Source organism: Oncorhynchus tshawytscha, linkage group LG33, assembly GCF_018296145.1.
Source record: "Oncorhynchus tshawytscha isolate Ot180627B linkage group LG33, Otsh_v2.0, whole genome shotgun sequence".
NCBI lineage: Eukaryota > Metazoa > Chordata > Actinopteri > Salmoniformes > Salmonidae > Oncorhynchus > Oncorhynchus tshawytscha.
Window position 1 is genome coordinate 17,406,602 of NC_056461.1, and position 22,824 is coordinate 17,429,425.

The following is a 22,824-nucleotide window of genomic DNA, read 5'->3' on the forward strand; positions in this document are numbered from 1 at the left end:
TTAAGCCATTTTGCCACAACTTTGGAAGTATGCTTGGGGTCAATGTCCATTTGGAAGACCCATTTGCGACCAAGCTTTACCTTCCTGACTGATGTCTTGAGATGTTGCTTCAATATATCCACATAATTTAAAATTCTTCACGATGCAATCTGTTTTGTGAAGTGCACCAGTCCCTCCTGCAGCAAAGCACCCCCACAACATGATGCTGCCACCCCCGTGCTTCAAGGTTGGGATGGTGATCTTCGGCTTGCAAGCCTCCCCCTTTTTACTCCAAACATAACAATGGCCATTATGGTCAAACAGTTATATTTTTGTTTCATCAGACCAGAGGATATTTCTCCAAAAAGTTTCATCTTTGTCCCCATGTGCAGTTGCAAACCGTAGTCTGGCTTTTTTAATGGAGATTTTGGAGCGGTAGCTTCTTCCTTGCTGAGCGGCCTTTCAGGTTATGTCAATATAGGACTTGTTTTACTGTGCATATAGATACTTTTTTACCTGTTTCCTCCAGAATCTTCACAAGGTCCTTTGCTGTTGTTCTGGGATTGATTTGCACTTTCCGCAATTTTTTTTCTGAGGTCTTGGCTGATTTCTGTTGATTTTCCCATGATGTCAAGCAAAGAGGCACTGAGTTTGAAGGTGGGCCTTGAAATACATCCACAGGTACAACTCCAATTGACTCAAATGATGTCAATTAGCCTATCAGAAGCTTCTAAAGCCATGACATAATTTCCTGGAATTTTCCAAGCTGTTTAAAGGCACAGTCAACTTAGTGTATGTAAACTTCTGACCCACTGGAATTGTGATAGTGAATTATAAGTAAAATCATCTGTCTGTAAACAATTGTTGGAAATATTACGTGTGTCCTGCACAAAGTAGATGTCCTGACCGACTTGCCAAAACTATAGTTTGTTAACAAGAAATTTGTGGTGGTTGAAAAAGTTTTAATGACTCCAACCTAAGTTTATGTAAACTTCCGACTTCAACTGTATACTGACAGACCGTTACCTAAAGTCCTTGAACTCCACTGTTGCAAAAGGGTGTGTAGGCCTTTCACTATGAACTTGGTCACAGCTAGATGGAACTCATTCACCCTCTCCTCAGTCATCCTCCCACTAGCTGCTAGCGTGAAGGGGCTTTGGGCTCGTCTTTGGCTTGGACCAGCGGTTTAAGAGGGAGTGGGTTGGTTCATTGTAGCTGCAACTTTAACAAAAAAGTTTTAAAATCTTTATATGGGTGGTTGAAGTTATGGACGCACCCATAGCTAAACAATCAGCTGGCTAATGGGTACTTTTGATCATGAACCCATGTTCGCATAATTTAGTTAACTCCATGTGTGGGCTCTAGGCTGCTAGCATACATACCTATCGTAGATCGGGCAACAAGAGACGAACAACGAGCTAGGCAGTCAAACTGTGCATTTCTCTGCCTGTACATTATGCACTTTTGATAGATGTTTGGACAGATTGCTTGTAAGGGCGGGAACACGAGCAAAAGTATTGTTGCACCTGTGGCATTGACTCTGGTGAAGTGTAACCACACTTTTGAACGTTTAGCTCTCTCCGCCATTGTCACTAACCTGATGACGGGTTAGGGTTCCCATTTGGGAACGGTCCCGTCCGACGTTAACTGGGACGTGGCGCATGGAACGCAAAAATATTCTTAGAAATATTTAACCTCCACACATTAACAAGTCCAATAGCTCAAATGAAAGATAAACACCTTGTTCATCCTAGCTAGCAAGTCAGATTTCTAAAATGTTTTATGGCGAAAACATAGCACATATTTTTGTCAAACCACCACCAAAGACACAGCTAATTTGAATAGCCACGGTGAACAAAATATGCAATCAACAACCGCAGGATTAAAAGAAAAATAATTCACTAACCTTTTGAAAATCTTCATCAGATGACAATAATAGGACATGTTATACAGTACATTTATGTTTTTTTCAATAATATGCAATTTATATCCATAAATCTCTGTTTACAATGACGCCATGTTCAAAAAATGCTACTCAAATGTCCAGAGAAATGATGATAGCCCCGGCAGATAACGTCAGATAACAAGCAATACACATCATAAACTTTGACTAAATACACATGTTCTACATATAGTTAGAAAGATACACTTCTTAATGCAACCGCTGTGTTACATTTATTTTTAACGTTACAGAATTTGTTCACTAGGCTATAATATGAGACGGCGCTCATAGATTAGCAATATGACTCCGCTATCTTGGAGTCCACAGAAACCCAAAATTAACACATAAATATTCCCTTACCTTTGATGTTCTTCGATCAGAAGACGTGGAAGGAGTTATACTTACCAAAAACTGCGTTTGGTTTTCAAGTCTGTGTCTTTCGGTTATCAAACACGACAAATTCCGGTTGAAATGCAGCCAAAATTCTAGTGGATGCGCATCTAAACTTCAAAATTACATATTATATCTCGACTAAACTGGTCAAACTAAGTGCAGAATCAAACTTTAGCATGTTCTAAACATGCAAAACAATCCTTAGCTCGAACAGACAAACCTACATCGTTTGGTCAAACCTGGAACAAAGAGAGCACCGGACCCGACGCGCGCATGAAAGTACATGTATTTTCGCGTGACCCGGAGGTTTCAGCCCGCCAAAACTCGACGGAGCGTGCGATTCTCACAATGAGAGGCCCCACTGAAAGAGGACACCGCGCTGAAGAGATAGGAACTGTTCCCAGATCTGTAGCTGGTTGGGAAGGGTGGGGGCGATGACGTCAAAGTTGGGCCAACTTTCATGATGACAAGAGAGAGTTTGGGAGAATGGATGCCCTGAGAGTTCTGCTTTACATACAGACATAATTTGAACGGTTTTAGAAGCTTTAGAGTGTTTTCTATTCAATAATTATTATTATATGCATATATTAGCAATTTTTGACAGATTTTTTTTCTGTTTACTATGGGCACGCAATTCCTCCAAAGGGGGCAGTAGTCAGCCCTATCTTTAACAGGATTTATTAAGAGCATGGTCTTTCTTGTGTGTGTGCTGTAGCGTGAGAGAGACAGGCTCTGCACGAGAGAGCTATATCTTCTGGATTGTGAATAGTGAAAATGCATCATAGACAAATGTCTTATTCTTATTGCAAATTAGAAACAGTTGGTGAGATAAAATGTGCAAGATAACGTTTATGTAGCAATAATAAATAGGAAATGTATTTTCTTAATTTCTCCAGTACTGAAAGCAGAACCGATAACGTCGGAGCTTATTGATTCTACGGTCTTTCATAATTTATCCCTGGGGACCGTTTAATACCGGGTTTCGCTACCTATCCCTAGATACACCCGAGTTCAATTTTGAGTCTCATAGCAAAGGGTCTGAATACTTAAGGTATTTGTACATTTTTTATAAAGTTGCAAACATTTAAAAACTTTTTTTTAAACTGTTTTTTCTGTGTCATTATGGGGTATTGTATGTAGATTGATGAGGAAAACAATTAATTGAATCAATTTTAGAATAAGGCTGTAACGTAACAAAATGTTGAAAAATCAGACAAAGAAAACTGTAGGCAGCAAGCGTCATGATGGTCAGCATATGTGCAAGGAATTACTGCAGTGCCATTCAATCCTGTTCCTTGAGACCCACCGGGCATGCAGGCTTTTGTTTCAGGGCTGCAACCACACACGATTCAACTAAAGAAGTTTGTGCTGGGCTACAAAAAAAATGCCTACACACCCTGTGGGCTTCCAGAGTCACGTTCAGTAGGGGACAATGTTCAAAAATGTATCTTCCTGTTTCAAAAACTCAAAACCTTTTCTCCCTAATGAACATGACTCCGGAGTAGGAAGGAAGAACACCTATATAGAGGATGGGAAGGAAACTGTATCAGAAGACGTGAGCCCACCTTCTCTCTTTTTGGTGCAATGGCGTCCAGCTCGTCAATGAAGATGATGGCGGGGGCATTCTTCTCAGCCTCCTCAAAGGCCTTCCTCAGGTTACTCTCAGACTCTCCAGCCAATTTACTCATGATCTCAGGCCCTGAAACATTTAGCAGGCAAAAGTTCAACTAGTAGTTAACTTTTTCCTGACCGTCACTGAACGGAGTTGGTCAATTAATTTCAATTCAGTCAGTTACATTGAAATTACAATTAAAACATTTTTTGCTCTTAAATGGAATTTCTATTCACTTAATGCAATGACAATTGAAACACAATGAAAAATAACAAAAATAGGTATTGTTGCTCAGTCTCACCATTGATAAGGAAAAAGAAGGCTCCGGTCTCGTTGGCCACGGCACGTGCAATCAGAGTCTTTCCTGTTCCAGGGGGTCCATACAGCAGGATACCCCTTGGAGGCTGGAATTAACAATTGAATTACCTTTTTAATTATTTGCATGATCACATACAACATAAAAACCAAAACTGTTTATTTATCTTTGATCTAATCTTGTCCATGAGGTTCGAGGTGAATGATGAGAGATAGGGTTGGGTATCCAGATTTTCCTCTCTCATCCCGGGATTTACGGTATTACCGGTTTAATACACAAGGGGGTGCAAAAAACACAAAAAAGCCCATTGGGACTCTATTACCAGAATGCTAACAAAATTGGCACAAGTAATAGCGAATTTCCATGGAGGCTAGCTAAATACGATAACGAGCACAGACGGAAAATAAACAAATTGCAAAGACAGGTCCTAAAATTATACATATATATTGTATTTTCTGCCGAATGTTATTACACTAATGTATTTTCTGCAAAGGAAAACTATAGTTGCTCGTCCCTGATTACTGTATTATATTTTTAAAATATATATAAATAAACACTATACTTTCAATATAAAACGTGACCCCTGTCAATACACAGCTGGACTCGCTTTCTCCCGCTGCGCTATTTACAAACACGTGACTGGGTCAACTGTTCTGGGGAACTACGGTAAGCTTCATAATGTGACAGGTGAAATGAAGAACGCGATCTGCATTATCTCCTAACATATTGCACAAGTTGACTGCAGGTATTTACTCTCAAAATAGCAAAAAATATACAAATGTATTGAAAAACTTAAAATTAATCGTTTCAACGGTATTGAAAAAACCATCCCTTGGTTATTTCCAAATACCCCAGTACACGGTATACTGCCCAAGCCTAATGAGAGGTGGTGTATTTAGTTCACCTTGACGCCGATGGCCTTGAACAGTGCTGGGTGTCTCAGGGGCAGCTCCACCATCTCCTTAATCTGGGCCAGCTGCTTCCTCACACCCCCAATGTCATCATAGCCAACCTCATTCAGAGACTCCTCCTCATCCTGAACACAGAGGTACGTGGTTGTTAAAGCATAGAAAAGGAGAGGGAAAGGCTACAGATAACTATTTCTTCGTATGCTTTCTATGATCAGAAAATCTGGAATTCCTGAATGATCGAGAAAAATCACATCTCTGAAAACTACAGCTTTAAAGTCAACCTGCTCTCATGCACAAGTTCCAACTGAAGCCTGGATGTAGCCCCTACCTCTCGTTTGATGGGCTCGCCCTCACAGTGGATGACAGTGTCTGGGGCCACGATGCAGTAGGGGTTGGGATCCGTCTCCACTACCTTGAACTCCACCGCACGCATGCCTCCCCTCACCAGGAAAATGTCCCCTACAAAACAACAGAGACTTCACATTAAACCAGGTCCCCAAGATCCTGAACTTAGCTTGACCTTTTAATTTTTTTCAAAGTTATAGTCTGCTGGCAAAGACATAGCTTCAAGTTCGTTACACACTAAACGGATGAAAACAGACCGAAACAGGTATGGACGACATGGACTTGTCCAATAAGAAACACTTTAGATTTCCATTGCAACATGTTTTTGACCATAACCATAACACAGAAGAACATCTGTAGTACAGGGTCAAGTTCAGGTGGAGGAAGTACCTTAACTTCTTTGGGGTAGGGGGCAGTATTGGGTAGCTTGGATAAAAACGTGCCCAAATTAAGCTGCCTGCTACTCAGCCGTAAAAGCTAGAATATGCATATAATTAGTCAATTTCTCTCTGCATCTGTCCTCGGGCTCCTAGACCTTAGTGCTGCTTTTGATACCATCGATCACCACATTCTTTTGGAGAGATTGGAAACCCAAATTGGTCTACAAGGACAAGTTCTGGCCTGGTTTAGATCTTATCTGTCAGAAAGATATCAGTCTGTCTCTGTGAATGCTTTGTCCTCTGACAAATCAACTGTACATTTCCGTTTTAGGACCACTATATATTTTACCTCTTGGGGATCTCATTCGAAAACATAACGTTAACTTTCACTGCTATGCGGATGATACACAGCTGTACATTTCAATGAAACATGGTAAAGCCCCAAAATTGCCCTCGCTAGAAGCCTGTGTTTCAGACATAAGGAAGTGGATGGCTGCAAACGTTCTACTTTTAAACTCGGACAAAACAGAGATGCTTGTACTAGGCCCCAAGAAACTAAGAGATTTTCTGTTGAATCTGACAATTAATCTTAATGGTTCTCCAAGTCATCTCAAATAAAACTTTGAAGGACCTTGGCGTTACTCTGGACCCTGATCTCTCTTTTAACGAACATATCATGACTGTTTCAAGGACAGCTTTTTTCCATTTACGTAACATTGCAAAAATCAGAAACTTTCTGTCCAAAAATGATGCAGAAAAATTAATCCATGCTTTTGTTACTTCTAGGTTAGACTACTGCAATGCTCTACTTTCCAGCTACCCGGATAAAGCACTAAATAAACTTCAGTTAGTGCTAAATACGGCTGCTAGAATCCTGACTAGAACCAAAACATGTGATCATATTACTCCAGTGCTAGCCTCCCTACACTGGCTTCCTGTCAAAGCAAGGGCTGATTTCAAGGTTTTACTGCTAACCTACAAAGCATTACATGGGCTTGCTCCAACCGATCTCTCGGATTTGGTCCTGCCGTACATACCTACACGTACACTACGGTCACAAGACGCAGGCCTCCTAATTGTCCCTAGAATTTCTAAGCAAACAGCTGGAGGCAGGGCTTTCTCCTATAGAGCTCCATTTTTATGGAATGGTCTGCCTACCCATGTGAGAGACGCAGACTCTGTCTCAACCTTTAAGTCTTTACTGAAGACTCATCTCTTCAGTGGGTCATATGATTGAGTGTAGTCTGGCCCATGAGTGTGAAGGTGAACGGAAAGGCTTTGGAGCAACGAACCGCCCTTGCTGTCTCTGCCTGGCCGTTTCCCCTCTTTCCACTGAGATTCTCTGCCTCTAACTCTATTACAGGGGCTGAGTCACTGGCTTACTGGTGCTCTTTCATGCTGTCCCTAGGAGGGGTGCGTCACTTGAGTGGGTTGAGTCACTGATGTGATCTTCCTGTCTGGGTTGGAGCCCCCCCTTGGGTTGTGCAGTGGCGGAGATCTTTGTGGGCTATACTCGGCCTTGTCACAGGATGGTAAGTTGGTGGTTGAAGATATCCCTCTAGTGGTGTGGGGGCTGTGCTTCGGCAAAGTGGGTGGGGTTATATCCCTGTTTGGCCCTGTCCGGGGGTATTATCGGGCCACACTGTCTCCTGACCCCTCCTGTCTCAGCCTCCAGTATTTATGCTGCAGTAGTTTATGTGTCGGGGGGCTAGGGTCAGTTTGTAATATCTGGAGTACATCTGCCTTATCCGGTGTCCTGTGTGAATTTAAGTATCCTCTCTCTAATTCTCTCTTTCTCTCTCTCGGAGGACCTGAGCCCTAGGACCATGCCTCAGGACTACCTGACATGATGACTCCTTGCTGTCCCCAGTCCACCTGGCCGTGCTGCTGCTCCAGTTTCAACTGTTCTGCCTGCGGCTATGGAATCCTGACATGTTCACCGGACGTGCTACCTGTCCCAGACCTGCTGTTTTCAACTCTCTAGAGACAGCAGGAGTGGTAGAGATACTCTTAATGATCAGCTATGAAAAGCCAACTGACATTTACTCCTGAGGTGCTGACTTGCTGCATCCTCGACAACTACTGTGATCATTATTATTTGACCATGCTGGTCATTTATGAACATTTGAACAGCTTGGCCATGTTCTGTTATAATCTCCACCCGGCACAGCCAGAAGAGGACTGGCCACCCCTCATAGCCTGGTTCCTCTAGGTTTTTTCCTAGGTTTTGGCCTTTCTAAGGAGTTTTTCCTAGCCACTGTGCTTCTACACCTGCATTGCTTGCCGTTTGGGGTTTTAGGCTGGGTTTCTGTACAGCACTTTGAGATATCAGCTGATGTACGAAGGGCATCATCATGGATAGAAAACATGGATAGAAAACACTTTGAAGTTCCTAAAACTGTTTGAATGATGTCTGAGTATAACAGAATTCATTTGGCAGGCAAAAACCTGAGAAAAAAAAAATCAAACCAGGAAGTGGGAAATCTGAGGTTTGTAGTATTTCAACTCAGTCCCCATTGAAGATAGTGGGATATTAGTTGTGTTTCACTTCCCAAGGCTTCCACTAGATATCAACAGTACTTACAAACTGTTTTGAAGATTCTACTCTAAAGGAGGGGCTCATAAGAGCTCTTTGAGTGAGTGGTCTGGCAGAGTACCACAGCCTCGGTCTGGCGCGCTCACGTGAAAGGTAGCTACGTTCCACTTCATTTGTACAGACAAAGGAATTGTCCGGTTGGAACATTAATTAAGTTTTCTGTTAAAAACATCCTAAAGATTGATTCAATACTTAGTTTGGCGTGTTTCTACGGGCTGTAACGGAACTTTTTAAAACTTTTCTTCCGACGTTCGGCGCGACCTGAGTAGGGCTTTTGGATTTGTTTACCAAACGCCCTAACAAAAGAAGATATTTGGACATAACTGATGGATATTATCAAACAAATCAAACATTTATGGTGGAACTGGGATTCCTGGGAGTGCATTCTGATGAAGATCATCAAAGGTAAGTGAATATTTAAAATGCTATTTCTGAGTAAATGTTGACTACCCAATATGGCGGGTATCTTTTTGGCTGCTTTGTTGTCTAAAGGCTGTACTCAGATTATTGCATGATTTGCTTTCTTCGTAAAGGTTTTTGAAATCTGACACAGCGGCGGCATTAAGGAGAAGTTCATCTAAAGTTCCATGTATAATTGTTGTATCTTTATCAATGTTTATTATGAATATTTCTGTCATTTGATGTGGCTCTCTACACAATCACCGCATGTTTTAGAACTACTGAATGTAACACGCCAATGTAAACTCAGATTTTTTTATATAAATATGAACTTTATCAAACAAAACATACATTATTGTGTAACATGAAGTCCTATGAGTGTCATCTGATGAAGATCAAAGGTTAGTGAATTATTTTCTTTATTTCTGCTTTTTGTGACTCCGCTCTTTGACTGGAAAAATGGCTGTGTTTTTCTGTGGCTTGGTGGTGACCTAACATAATCATTTGTGGTGCTTTCGCTGTAAAACCTTTTTGAAATCAGACGCTGTGGCAACGAGAATTGTATCTTTAAAATGGTGTAAAATACTTGTAAGCTTGAGGAATTTTAATTATGAGATTTTTGTTGTTTTGAATTTGGCGCCCTGCACTTTCACTGGCTGTTGCAGGGGGTTCAGCTAGCGGAACGGTCCTAGACAGGTTAAACATTTTCTCCCATTTGGTGCCTACTGAAAACACCCCCTGATATCCTCTGAATCAGTTACCTTTCCTGATGGGCCTGTAGGCCTCCAGGAAGTAGGGCTTGAGGTAGACCTCAAACAGGTTCCCTGTGATCCCCTCTACAGTGTCATCGATGGGCAGAACATGGATCCGTTTCCCATACTTCACATCTGGGCAGGGCTGAATACTGTGTGATCACAAAATGAACTAATTATGCCATGGCTTTACTGTACAGTATGAAGGAGCAGCGGTCTGGTTCCCCACATCATACTGCACTGATGCCAAAGTTCTCCAGTTCTATCTCACCTGATGACATCTCCCAGGCGGACTCTCAGGTTGTTGCGGACCACTCTGTTCATGCGGACCTTCTCATCGGAGCAGGTGTCGTCAGAGAGCACGATGCATACCGTCTCCCGTCTCTTCTTTCCTTTCATCAGCACTGTGTCTCCCCTGAACAGCTGCAACTCATCCATCTTTGCCTAGCGTGGGGCAGGAAAGAGGAATTAGACAGACATGGGAATCCTACTGATATAGTATACAACCTTGAACAGGGAATATAACTGTAATACAGCCTGCACAACATGAATGAGTGAGTTACTGGTGAAATAATATTGTAGTACTCAGTGCAGGCAAGGGGTTCAGTAAAATGTCCCTGCCCCATTCATTCGCACCACCAATGCCTCACCTGAGACAGAGAAACCACACTGTTGTCCTCATTGAGAGATTCATCCACAACCAACCGGTTGGGCCTGGTCTTCTGCTTTAAAATCGCTGTGGCTAGATCATTTTTCGATCTGAGGGAAAATCAAAGAGATTGTAAATTTATATGATGGCAAGATGTAACATACTTCAAAATACATTGAACCTGGGAATATATAGACATCAGAAATTTCCAACAAACAGCTAGCTGTCTAAGAGACAAACGTGTTTCTTTATTTAGATTTTTTAAATTAGGATCCAAATAAGTCGACGCCAATGGTGACCGCTAGTCTTTCTGGTGTCCAACAAATAACGAGAAATACATTAAAGACAACTCACATACATTTAAAACATTGACATAAACATTTCAGACTTACATAAAAAATGACTAAAATAATAGTAATGTGTGCGTGTGTGTTACAGTGCGTGTGTGTGCACGCATCTATTAGTTACACATACATGTCAGTACATACACACAAAAATGAGGTCACATGGGGGAAAGGCGTTCTGCCTTGATGTGTTGCTTTATTTGTTTTAAAACCAGGTTTGCTGTTCACTTGCGCTATATGAGATGGAAGGGCGTTCCATGCAACATTGGCTCTATATAATATTGTATGTTTTCTTGAATTTATTCTGGACCTAGGGACTGTGAAGAGACCCCTGGTGGCATGTCTGGTGGGGGTAAGTACGTCTGTCAGAGCTATATGTAAGCTAATTACAGACTATTTGGAATTTAACACATACATTTCTCACAAAAACAAGAATTGATGCATGCAGTCAATCTCTCCTCTACTTTGAGCCAAGAGACCGACAAGCATACTATTGATATTAGCACTCTGTGTACATTGAAGGGCAAGGCGTGCTGCTCTCTTCTGGGACAGCTGCCGTTTCTCTAGGTCCTTCTTTGCAGCACTTGACCATACCAATGGGGAATAGTTATGATTAGATCAAACTAGAGCCTGTAAGACTTGTTTGGTTGACTGTGGTGTTAAATGCTGAGCATCTCTATCACAGACAGACCTCTCCCCATCTTTAAAACAATTGAATCAATATGCCTTAAACATGAAAATGTATAGGGTGTCCAACATTATTTTACCCTTTTAGTAAAACAATGTAAATTGTGTATTGTAATCCTCTAAGAAACCAATGGTCAAATCCTCATGTCTCTATCATAATCCGTGCAAAATGTATTGGAGTTTATACCCTTGTACTGTAGGATGGTCAGGATTAGGGTGACCAGGGCAGCAGCTACTCTTCCTGGGCTTCAGCAAAATTAAGGCAGTTATACAATTATAAAAACATCAAGTAACATTACAATACATTCAGAACAGATGTCACAACACATTAAGTGTGCCCCCTCAGGCCCCTACTCTACAACACAAAATCCATGTGTGCATAGTGGCTATGTTGTTATTGTGTGTGTGTGTGTGTGTGTATGTGCTTATGCCTGTTGGTGTTGCTTCACAGTCCCCGCTGTTCCATAAGGTGCATTTGTATCTACTTTGTTTTTTATCTAACTTTACTGCTTGGAGGCCAAAGAAAAAACATTGCATTGCGTCAGCTAGGCTGAATTCTGTGCGGGAATTAAGGCTACTACCTACCTACAGGCTCACTTTCCAGTTGAATGCATCTTTCTTCTCAAATCCGCGGGACATAAAACAATCAAGGTAAGATGATAGCGATTTTGAAACATGAAATCTAGTAGGCTACTTTAATATGCGCTTTTCAAATTAATTCAAAATTCCTGTTTTTTTCCGAAGATTTCTCACAAAAACAAGCACTGAGCATATACCAAGCTTTTTATTTTCAAAGCCTTTTACATTTAATTCAGCTTGTGTCACGCTAATTTTGCAACCCACGGAAACAACTTCGAAGACCACAAAATGTCTTAAGGTTTAAACGGGCGGGTTCCGTTAAAGAGAAGAATAATTCTTAAAATTCCACGTGGAATCAGGGAGTCCAACCAATACACAGACTCCCAATTTGTTGAGTCCAAAAAAACTATTATTGGGCCAATTGTGTGCCGCCATATGGGACCCAATCACAGACGGATGTGATGCAGCCTGGGAAAAAAAAGATGTCGACTGATTATGATTTTTCAACGCTGATACTAATTATTGGAGGACCAAAAAAAGCATATATACACACTGCTCAAAAAAATAAAGGGAACACTAAAATAACACATCCTAGATCTGAATGAATGAAATATTCTTATTAAATACTTTTTTCTTCACATATTTGAATGTGCTGACAACAAAATCACACAAAAATGATCAATGGAAATCAAATTTATCAACCCATGGAGGTCTGGATTTGGAGTCACACTCAGTGGAAAACCACACTACAGGCTGATCCAACTTTGATGTTATGTCCTTAAAACAAGTCAAAATGAGGCTCAGTAGTGTGTGTGGCCTCCACGTACCTGTATGACCTCCCTACAACGCCTGGGCAGGCTCCTGATGAGGTGGCGGATGGTCTCCTGAGGGATCTCCTCCCAGACCTGGACTAAAGCATCCGCCAACTCCTGGACAGTCTGTGGTGCAACATGGCGTTGGGGGATGGAGCAAGACATGATGTCCCAGATATGCTCAATTGGATTCAGGTCTGTGGAACGGGCGGGCCAGTCCATAGCATCAATGCCTTCCTCTTGCAGGAACTGCTGACACACTCCAGTCACATGAGGTCTAGCATTGTCTTGCATTAGGAGGAACCCAGGGCCAACCGCACCAGCATATGGTCTCACAAGGGGTCTGAGGATCTCATCTCGGTACCTAATGGCAGTCAGGCTACCTCTGGCAAACACATGGAGGGCTGTGCGGCCCCCCAAAGAAATGCCACCCCACACCATGACTGACCCACCGCCAAACCGGTCATGCTGGAGGATGTTGCAGGCAGCAGAACGTTCTCCACGGCGTCTCCAGACTCTGTCACATGTGCTCAGTGTGAACCTGCTTTCATCTGTGAAGAGCAGAGGGCGCCAGTGGCAAATTTGCCAATCTTGGTGTTCTCTGGCAAATGCTAAATGTCCTGCACGGTGTTGGGCTGTAAGCAAAACCCCCACCTGTGGACGTCGGGCCCTCATACCACCCTCATGGAGTCTGTTTCTGACCGTTTGAGCAGACACATGCACATTTGTGGCCTGCTGGAGGTCATTTTGCAGGGCTCTGGCAGTGCTCCTCCTGCTCCTCCTTGCACACAGGCGGAGGTAGCTGTCCTGCTGCTGGGTTGTTGCCCTCCTACAGCCTCCTCCACATCACCTGATGTACTGGCCTGTCTCCTGGTAGCGCCTCCATGCTCTGGAGACTACGCTGACAGATGTGCCATCCTGGATGAGCTGCACTACCTGAGCCACTTGTGTGGGTTGTAGACTCCGTCTCATGCTACCACTAGAGTGAAAGCACCACCAGCATTCAAAAGTGACCAAAACATCAGCCAGGAAGCATAGGAACTGAGAAGTGGTCTGTGGTCATCACCTGCAGAACCACTCCATTATTGGGGGTGTCATGCTAATTGCCTATAATTTCCACCTGTTGTCTAGTCCATTTGCACAACAGCATGTGAAATTTATTGTCAATCAGTGTTGCTTCCTAAGTGGACAGTTCGATTTCACAGAAGTGTGATTGACTTGGAGTTACATTGTGTTGTTTAAGTGTTCCCTTTATTTTTTTGAGCAGTGTATACACTTTGTGTATTGATTTTAAGAAAGGCACTGATGTTTATGGTTAGGTACATTGGTTCAACGACAGTGCTTTTTTTGTGAATGCGCTTGTTATATCACCTGTTTGGTGAAGTAGGCTGTGATTCAATGATAAATTAACAGGCACCGCATTGATTACATGCAACGCAGGACAAGCTAGTTAAACTAGTAATATCAACAACCATGTGTAGTTAACTAGTGATTGTGTGAAAATTGATTGATTGATTTTATAAGATAAGTTTAATGCTAGCTAGCAACTTACCTTGGCTCCTTGCTGCACTCACGTACAGGTGGTCAAGCCAAGTGCAATGTAACCGGCCATAATCGGTGTCGAAAATTGCTGATTACGGATTGTTATGAAAACTTGAAATTGGCTCTGCCGATTAATCGGTCGACCTCTAGCCTGGACTCCCAGTGTATCGTCTGCAAAGTCGTTTCCGCAAGGTTGCAAAAAGCAAAATTAACATGACAAACTGAATGAAATGTATAAAGCTTCGAAAATAAAAAGCTTGCGGTACACTCAGTGCTCCATTGACATTTCAGAGATAAGGAATTTCACATTAATATAAAAAGTGCATACTAAAATAGTACATGTCATGCCTCAAAATCTCTTACCTCTATATTGTTTTATGTCATCCGGATTAGAGAAGAAAGAGGAGTTCAACGGTTAGCCTTAATTCTCGCACAGCATCCAGCCTAGCTGACCACTTTTTTCCTCTGGCTTCCATTGATTTGGTCATCCTAAAATCTACAAAAACTTTTTAACAGATGTGTTTTTTTTTTGCATTGATCTGAACTTTTTTTGGACATAATGTTTCCGCCAATGTTTCCGCCATCGTTTCCTACAACCGAAAATATCTTCTGGACATCAGAACAGCCATCAGTTGCCTTAATTTGGATGAAGATTTCTACTTCAATGAGTTTGCGGCAAAGGACATACTGCTCAACCCCAGACCAGGCCCTAACCCCAGACCAGGCCCTAACCCCAGACACTCGGAAGAGAAAGACACTGCGATATTGAGGCCGACGTGCAGGTACCCTGATGAAGCTACGACGGAGAGTAAATAATCCGTCTCTACCCTCTGTTCTATTGACAAATGTATAATCACTGGAGATTAAACTGGACACGCTCCGTTTGAGACTATCAATGGGACCTGAAGAACTGGAATATCCTATGTTCCTTGTAAACAAGGACAATTTTCGAGCTGGTTTTTCTATGTATCGGCAGGACAGGATGACGACGTCTGGTAAGCTCAAGGGGAGTGGTGTGGGTCTAATATTAAGCAAGTATCAAGGACCTGCTCGCCTTAGTTTGAATATCTCATGATAAGCTGCAGACCATAATATTTAACAAGAGACTTCATCAATATTTTTCGTAGCTGTCCATTTCCCACCACAAACTGATGCTGGCACTAAGACCAAATTCAACAAGCTGTATAGGGCCATAAGCGAAGCAGAAATAAATCTCACCCAGAGGTGGAGCTCCAAGTGGTCGGTGATTTTAATGCAGGAAAACTCAAATTCGTTTTACCTCATTTCTACCAGCATGTCACTTGTGCAACTAGTAAAAAAATAGATCACCTTTACTCCACACACAGAGACGCATGCAAAGTTCTCTCTCTCCCTTCATTTGGCAAATCTGGCCCTAACTCGATCCTCCCGATTCCCGTTTACAATCAAAAACTCAAAACAGGTGATGAAGCAGAACGATGAAGCGGATACTAAAACTACAGATTTTAATTGTCACATGCACCGAATACAACACTTACAGTGAAATGCTTACTTACAAGCCCTTAACCAACAATTCAGCTTCATGAAAATACTGAGAAAAGGTAAAAGATTTTAAAAAACAAATAATTAAAGAGCAGCAGTAAATAACAATAGCGGGGCTATATACAGGGGTACCGGTTCTGAGTCAATGTGTCAATGCGCAGTGTCAAGGTAGTTGAAGTCATTTTGTACATGCAGGGAGGGTTATGAAAGTGGCTATGCATAGATGATAACAGAAAGTAGCAGCAGCGTAGGAGTGGGTGAAAATAGTCTGGGTAGCCATTTGATTAGCTGTTCAGGAGTCTTATGGCTTGGGGGTAGAAGCTGTTTAGAAGCCTCTTGGACCTAGACGTGGCACTCCGGTACCGCTTATCATGCGGGTAGCAGAGAGAACAGTCTGACTTGGAAGGCTGGAGTCTAACCATTTTTAAGATCTTCCTCTGACACCGCCTGGTATAGAGGTCCTGGATGGCACGACGCTTGGCCCCAGTGATGTACTGGGCCGTACGCCCTACCCTCTGTAGTGCCTTGCGGTCGGAGGCCGAGCAGTTGCCATACCATGCAGTGATGCAACCTGTCAGGATGCTCTCAATGGTTCAGCTGTAAAACCTTTTGAGGATCTGAGGACCCATGCCAAATCTTTTCAGTTTCCTGAGGGGGATTAGGTTTTGTTGTGCCCTCTTCACGACTGTCTTGGTGTGCTTGGACCATGTTAGTTTGATGGTGATATGGACACCAAGGAACTTGGCTCTCAACCTGCTCCATTATAGCCCTGTTGATGATAATCGGGGCATGCTCAGTCCTCCTTTTCCTGTAGTTCACAATCATCTCCTTTGTCTTGATCACATTGAGGGAGAGGTTGTTGTCCTTGCACCACACGGTCAGGTGTCTGACCTCCTCCCTGTAGGCTGTCTCATTGTTGTCGGTGATCACTGTTGTGTTATCGGCAAACTTAAATGATGGTGTTGGAGTTGTGCCTGGCCGTGCAGTAATGAGTGAAGGAGAGTACAGCAGGGGACTGAGCATGCACCCCTGAGGGGCCCCTATGTTGAGGATCAGCGTTGGGGATGTGTTGTTACTAGAGGTCGACCGATTATGATTTTTCAACGCCGATACCGATTATTGGAGGACCATAAAAGCTGATACCGATTAATTGGACAATTTATTTATTTATTTGTAATAATGACAATTACAACAATACTGAATGAACACTTATTTTAACTTAATATAATACATCAATAAAATCTATTTAGCCTCAAATATATAATGACACGTTCAATTTGGTTTAAATAATGCAAAAACAAAGTGTTGGAGAAGAAAGTAAAAGTGCAATATGTTCCATGTAAAATGTGCCATGTAAGAAAGCTAACGTTTAAGTTCCTTGCTCAGAACATGAGAACATATGAAAGCTGGTGGTTCCTTTTCACATGAGAATTTAATATTCCAAGGTAAGAGGTTTTAGGTTGTAGTTAATATAGTGTTTATAGGACTATTTCTCTCTATACCATTTGTATTTCATATACATTTGACTATTGGATGTTCTTATAGGCACTTTAGTATTGCCAGTGTAACAGTATAGCTTCCGTCCCTCTCCTCGTCCCTACCTGGGCTTGAACCAGGAACACATCGACAACAGCCACCCTCGAAGCAGCGTTACCCATCGCTCCACAAAAGCCGCTGCCCTTGCAGAGCAAGGGGAACAACCACTCCAAGTCTCAGAGCGAGTGACGTTTGAAACGCTATTAGCGCGCACCCCGCTAACTAGCTAGCCATTTCACATCGGTTACATCAGTCTAATCTCGGGAGTTGATAGGCTTGAAGTCATAAACAGCTCAATGCTGGAAGCACAGCGACAAGCTGCTGGCAAAATGCACGAAAGTACTGTTTGAATGAATGCTTACGAGCCTGCTGGTGCCTACCGTCGCTCAGTCAGACAGCTCTATCAAATCATAGACCTTTGGTCATTAATATGGTCGAATCCGGGAACTATCATTTCGAAAACAAAACATTTATTATTTCAGTGAAATATGGAACCGTTCCGTATTTTATCTAACGGGTGGCATCCCTAAGTCTAAATATTGCTGTTACATTGTACAACCTTCAATGTAATGTCATAATTACATAACATTCTGGCAAATTAGTTCGCAATGAGCCAGGCGACCCAAACTGTTGCATATACCCTTGACTCTTCGTGCAATGAACGCAAGAGAAGTGACACAATTTCACCTGGTTAATATTGCCTGCTAACCTGGATTTATTTTCGCAAAATATGCAGGTTTAAAAATATATACTTCTGTGTATTGATTTTATGAAAGGAATTGGTGTTTATGGTTAGGTACAGTCGTGATACGATTGTGCTTTTTTCGCAAATGCGCTTTTGTTAAATCATCCCCCGTTTGGCGAAGTTGGCTGTCTTTGTTAGGAAGAAATAGTCTTCACAGTTCGCAACGAGCCAGGCGGCCCAAACTGCTGCAAGAGAAGGGACACAATTTACCTAGTTAAAATAAATTCATGTTAGCAGGCAATATTGACTATAAATGCAGGTTTAAAAATATATACTTGTGTATTGATTTTAAGAAAGGCATTGATGTTTATGGTTAGGTAAACGTTGGAGCAACGACAGTCCTTTTTCGCGAATGCACACCGATTATATGCAATGCAGGACATGCTAGATAAACTAGTAATATCATCAACCATGTGAAGTTAACTAGTGATTATGATTGTTTTTAGAAGATAAGTTTAATGCTAGCTAGCAACTTACCTTGGCTTCTTACGGCATTCACGTAACAGGCAGGCTCCTCGTGGAGTGCAATGAGAGGCAGGTGGTTAGAGCTTTGGACTAGTTAACTGTAAGGTTGCACGATTGAATCCCCAAGCTGACAAGGTAAAAATCTGTTGTTCTGCCCCTGAACAAGGCAGTTAACCCACCGTTCCTAGGCCGTCATTGAAAATAAGAATGTGTTCTTAACTGATTTGCTTTATAAAAGGTGTAAAACATTTTAAAATAAAAACTTAAAAATATATATATATATTTTTTTTAATTTTTTTAAATCGGCCAAATCGGTGTCCAAAAATACCGATTTACGATTGTTAAGAAGAATCGGAATGGCTGATTTCAAGTTCTCTATCGACCTCTAATACACACAGTCTGCCACCTGCCCGGTACGGTTGAAACCGGGATTCATCCATGAAGTGCACACTTCTCCAGCATGCCAGTGGCCATCGAAGGTGTGTATTTGCCCACTGAAGTTGGTTACAACGCCGAGGTCAGGTCAAGACCCTGGTGAGGACGACGAGCACGCAGACAAGCTTCCCTGAGAAGGTTTCTGACAGTTTGTGCAGAAATTCTTCGGTTGTGCAAACCCACAGTTTCATCAGCTGTCTGGTTGCCTCTTCTCAGACCATCCCGCAGGTAAAGAAGCCGGCTGTGAAGGTCCTGGGTTGGCATGGTTACACGTGGTCTGCAGTTGTGAGGCTGGTTGGACATACTACCAAATTCTCTAAAATTATGTTGAAGGTGGCTTATGGTAGAGAAAAAAAAGAATTATCTGGCAACAGCCCTGGTGGACATTCCTGCAGTCAACATGCCAATTGCATGCTCCCTCAAAAGTTGACATCTGTGGCATTCTGTTGTGTGACAAAACTGCACATTTTAGAGTGGCCTTCTATTGTCCCCAGCACAAGGTGCACCTGTGTAATGCTCATGCTGTTTAATCAGCTTCTTGATATGCCACAGCTGTCAGGTGAATGGATTATCTTGACAAAGGAGAAATGCTCACTATATAAACAAATTTGTGCACAACATTGAGAGAAATAAGCTTTTCTTGCATATGGACAATTTCAGCTCATGAAACCAACACTTTAAATGCTTGCATTCATATTTTTGTTCAGTATAGGACAGACACTTTGTGGGGGGGACTGACTATCTGTTCTTCCATGTAGTTAATCTGTTATTCAATGCGTTTGTATTGGCTAATAGCAATAAGGCCCCAAATAATATATCAAATTATTTTTTTATATATTTTTGGGGATACTTCAAGGGGTCTTAAAATTCTAAAGCAAATAGCAAACTGATCCTTGGTAGGACCTTCTTAAAACAATTCCATACATCTTAGTTGTTAATATGGCCACCCTACCTTAAATTAGTGGGCTTAATGTAATTATGTATTCCGTACTGCATTATTTGTATATTAAGTGCATAATTTGCATATTCCGCTTTTATTCTAATCACCTGTGTTCTACATCAGCCCTGAATATGTCATACTAATATGACCACCCTATCTTTAGATATTGGACAAAAAAGATTTCCAAACGACTGATTATTTACCCGTCTGCGACCTTTTTCAATCACATGAAAATAAGAATCTGAGCAATGGTAAGTCCTATCCTCATGAAATAAAGTGGTCTGTGTTTCTGAGAAGCTGCTATACAACATTAAATACATGGAATAAGTATAGCACCAGAACCCATGTTTATTTTCATTTTGACCCTAATACCCAACCATTAACATTTGACCCATTGGTCAAAAGATGCATTTTTGATTGGATACTGTGCCAACATTTTAATCAACTGTCTCATTGGGTTAAAAGTGGTCTGTGTGTTAAATGTGTGCCTACTGACTAGAGACAGAAACTTAGAATAGCTATTATGGGGCAGTTGCTTTCAGTTTCTTATTATACAGTAGTGAAACTAGCTACTAGAATGGGCAGCAATTGTATTTTTGTGGGTTTTGAAATGACATCTGCCACACTTTTAGATAGATAGCCGAGTTAACTTGCTTGCTATAAGGAGAGGAGAGTATTAGCAAAGATTTTTTTAGAACTAACCCAAGATAGCCTGTCATTTCCACTTGGAGCAAATTGATTGAACAAGCAAGGAGGTGGGCAGAATCCTATTGGTGCGTTCTAGCATGTATTTGCATATTTCCATAAGAGAACGCCTACTCTGAAGAAAAACGTTTTTTATTTAACTAGGCAAGTCAGTTAAGAACAAATTCTTATTTACAATGACGGCCTACCCTGGCCAAACCCTAAAGACGCTGGGCCAATTGTGCGCCGCCCTATGGGACTCCCAACCACGGCAAGTTGTGATACGGCCTGGAATCGAGGCAGGGTCTGTTGTGACACCTCTAGCACTGAGATGCAGTGCCTTAGACCGCTGCACCACTTGGGAGCCCAATGTGCACATGTTCAATAATTCAATTTGTCCTTGCACTCCAAAACAACTACATTTTTTGAAACTTTGGCAACGGGTAAGCTCTACCAAACTTATTCCACTTTGTAACAGATTGTAGTTTTGGGAACAGAGTATCAGAGTAACAGAGATCAGTATTGAGATCAAATGCTTTATCAATGAGAAAATGTGCAGAATGTCTGCCAAAATCCATCTTCTACCACTGCTGGCCACTGGGCTTCCTCTCGGCACCATATTTGGTGGTGAGTGGAAATGCCAACCAGATGCACCAGATTTATACATCCAGTGTAACATCTGGCTCACTGTTCTGTGGTATTAGGTAGCACACATAAGATGTGCATTCCTTTTGAAAGAACCTAGCTAGGGTCAAGACTCGGAAGAAAGGGAGTATCCCCTTTGTAATGTTTACTGTACGAAATAATGTAATGTTTACTGTTTTGCTAAATGCTAGCATCAGCTTCAGTAGCCCAAAGACCAGCAGATGGTGATATTGAGTCATTTCATCTTACAGTCCGAACGCATTGTATGCAGCAGGCAATGCACACCTAACGTTATCCCCGTAGACCAGAACATACTTAAAACGTTCTCCATTGAGGCTGCAAATTATAGATTTCCTCCTGAATGACGGGCTCAACATCAGAAAGTAGTATTAGCCACTCTAGCATGATGGTGAAAAAAATAGTGTTTCATAAATGAAGTATGCATATTTTTCCCACCATTAATAAATACTGTATAGTTAAGGGGAAAGCTAAGGAGACGCCTTCGCTGCCTGTATGGAGAATGTTTTATGTATAAACAGGTCCACGGTGATAGGAGTGTATTGCCAGCTGCATACAATTAGTTTGGACAGTAAAATGAAACGACTCAATATCGGCATCTGCCGGCCTCTGGGTTTCAGATTCAGTTGTAAATATGTATGCCCCCATATGACACAGCATGAAAAACTACGAGAGCGAAGGTGGTCAGTCATTCGCTCAATTTAACAGACTACTATAGCTTTTGCTGGTACAAACATCACTTAGCAAATGTTAGCTACAACATGACAAGCAATCTTCCTATTTGTGTCGCTGTCAGTTAACCAGCATTGCCAGCTACGTAGCTAGTTAACTCTGGTAGACAAGATGCAGAGATGGCAAGCTGGTATTTATAACTGAAATTAGCTATGCGTTTAACTAGCCGGCACTGACACATGGGCATGGCATAATCTAGCTGCTAACTAGCTATGTGGAAACGTATCATTTGCATGTGTTCAAATATTACTACGTCCATAGAACACATACCGATATTAGCTAGTTGGGCACGTTCGTTATCAACAACAAAGTTAGCCAGCATTTTCTAGCCAATTTACCTAGGTTTTAGCTAACAAAGCAAACGTTATTTCTTGGTAACGCTGTGTCCTTCAAAAAAGCATATTAGATAGCGATGGCAACTTACTCTCCTCCTGAAGCCATGGTGTTCCGCTTGGTATGTTCAACGAATAAATGATGGTTTCTTTATAGTTTGTAACCTCATATGTGTATTTTCCTGTCCAGTGAGTGCAACGCCGACAGTTTGATTTGATCGGCGACTGATGCAGTAAACAGACAGCGGAGCGGATTCTCGATTCAATAGAGCCAATCAGAATAAAACGTTTCTTTGTCATTTTCTACCTAGTAACAATACCCCATAGGCCATATGTCTTAACGTTGTTTTTCCCCGTGACTAAACGTTTCATTCTTTGTACTATTACCACCAAATTAACGAAAAGGGTAACATTAATCAGAACTGTCTTTGTTATTATTTTACAATTCATAGTCCTTTGTTGTTAAAAAGAGCTGTAGAAATGCTGAGAAAAAGCACTGTTGTCACCAATGATATGACCTTGTAGGCAAGTCT

General features: G+C 41.8%; 1 protein-coding gene across 3 annotated transcripts in view; it reads right to left on the reverse strand.

Annotated features, from left to right (window-relative positions):
- LOC112230916 (transitional endoplasmic reticulum ATPase) overlaps positions 1–22,606 on the reverse strand; it is a 45,012-nt gene extending 22,406 nt beyond the window's left edge. The window contains exons 1-9 of one of the 3 annotated variants that reach the window (XM_024397299.2): positions 22,384–22,606; positions 18,518–18,551; positions 10,276–10,384; positions 9,897–10,069; positions 9,635–9,777; positions 5,482–5,612; positions 5,147–5,278; positions 4,228–4,330; positions 3,880–4,013 (exon numbers count right to left, since the gene is read on the reverse strand). In XM_024397299.2, the coding sequence (XP_024253067.1) occupies positions 3,880–4,013; positions 4,228–4,330; positions 5,147–5,278; positions 5,482–5,612; positions 9,635–9,777; positions 9,897–10,069; positions 10,276–10,384; positions 18,518–18,551; positions 22,384–22,591 (1,167 nt within the window). In that variant the 5' untranslated portion in view covers positions 22,592–22,606. Of the gene's footprint in view, positions 1–3,879; positions 4,014–4,227; positions 4,331–5,146; positions 5,279–5,481; positions 5,613–9,634; positions 9,778–9,896; positions 10,070–10,275; positions 10,385–18,517; positions 18,555–22,383 lie in introns of all 3 variants that reach the window. The other 2 variants (XM_024397298.2, XM_024397300.2) reach the window with 2 other exon arrangements.
- Between the last annotated feature and the right edge of the window lie 218 nt (positions 22,607–22,824).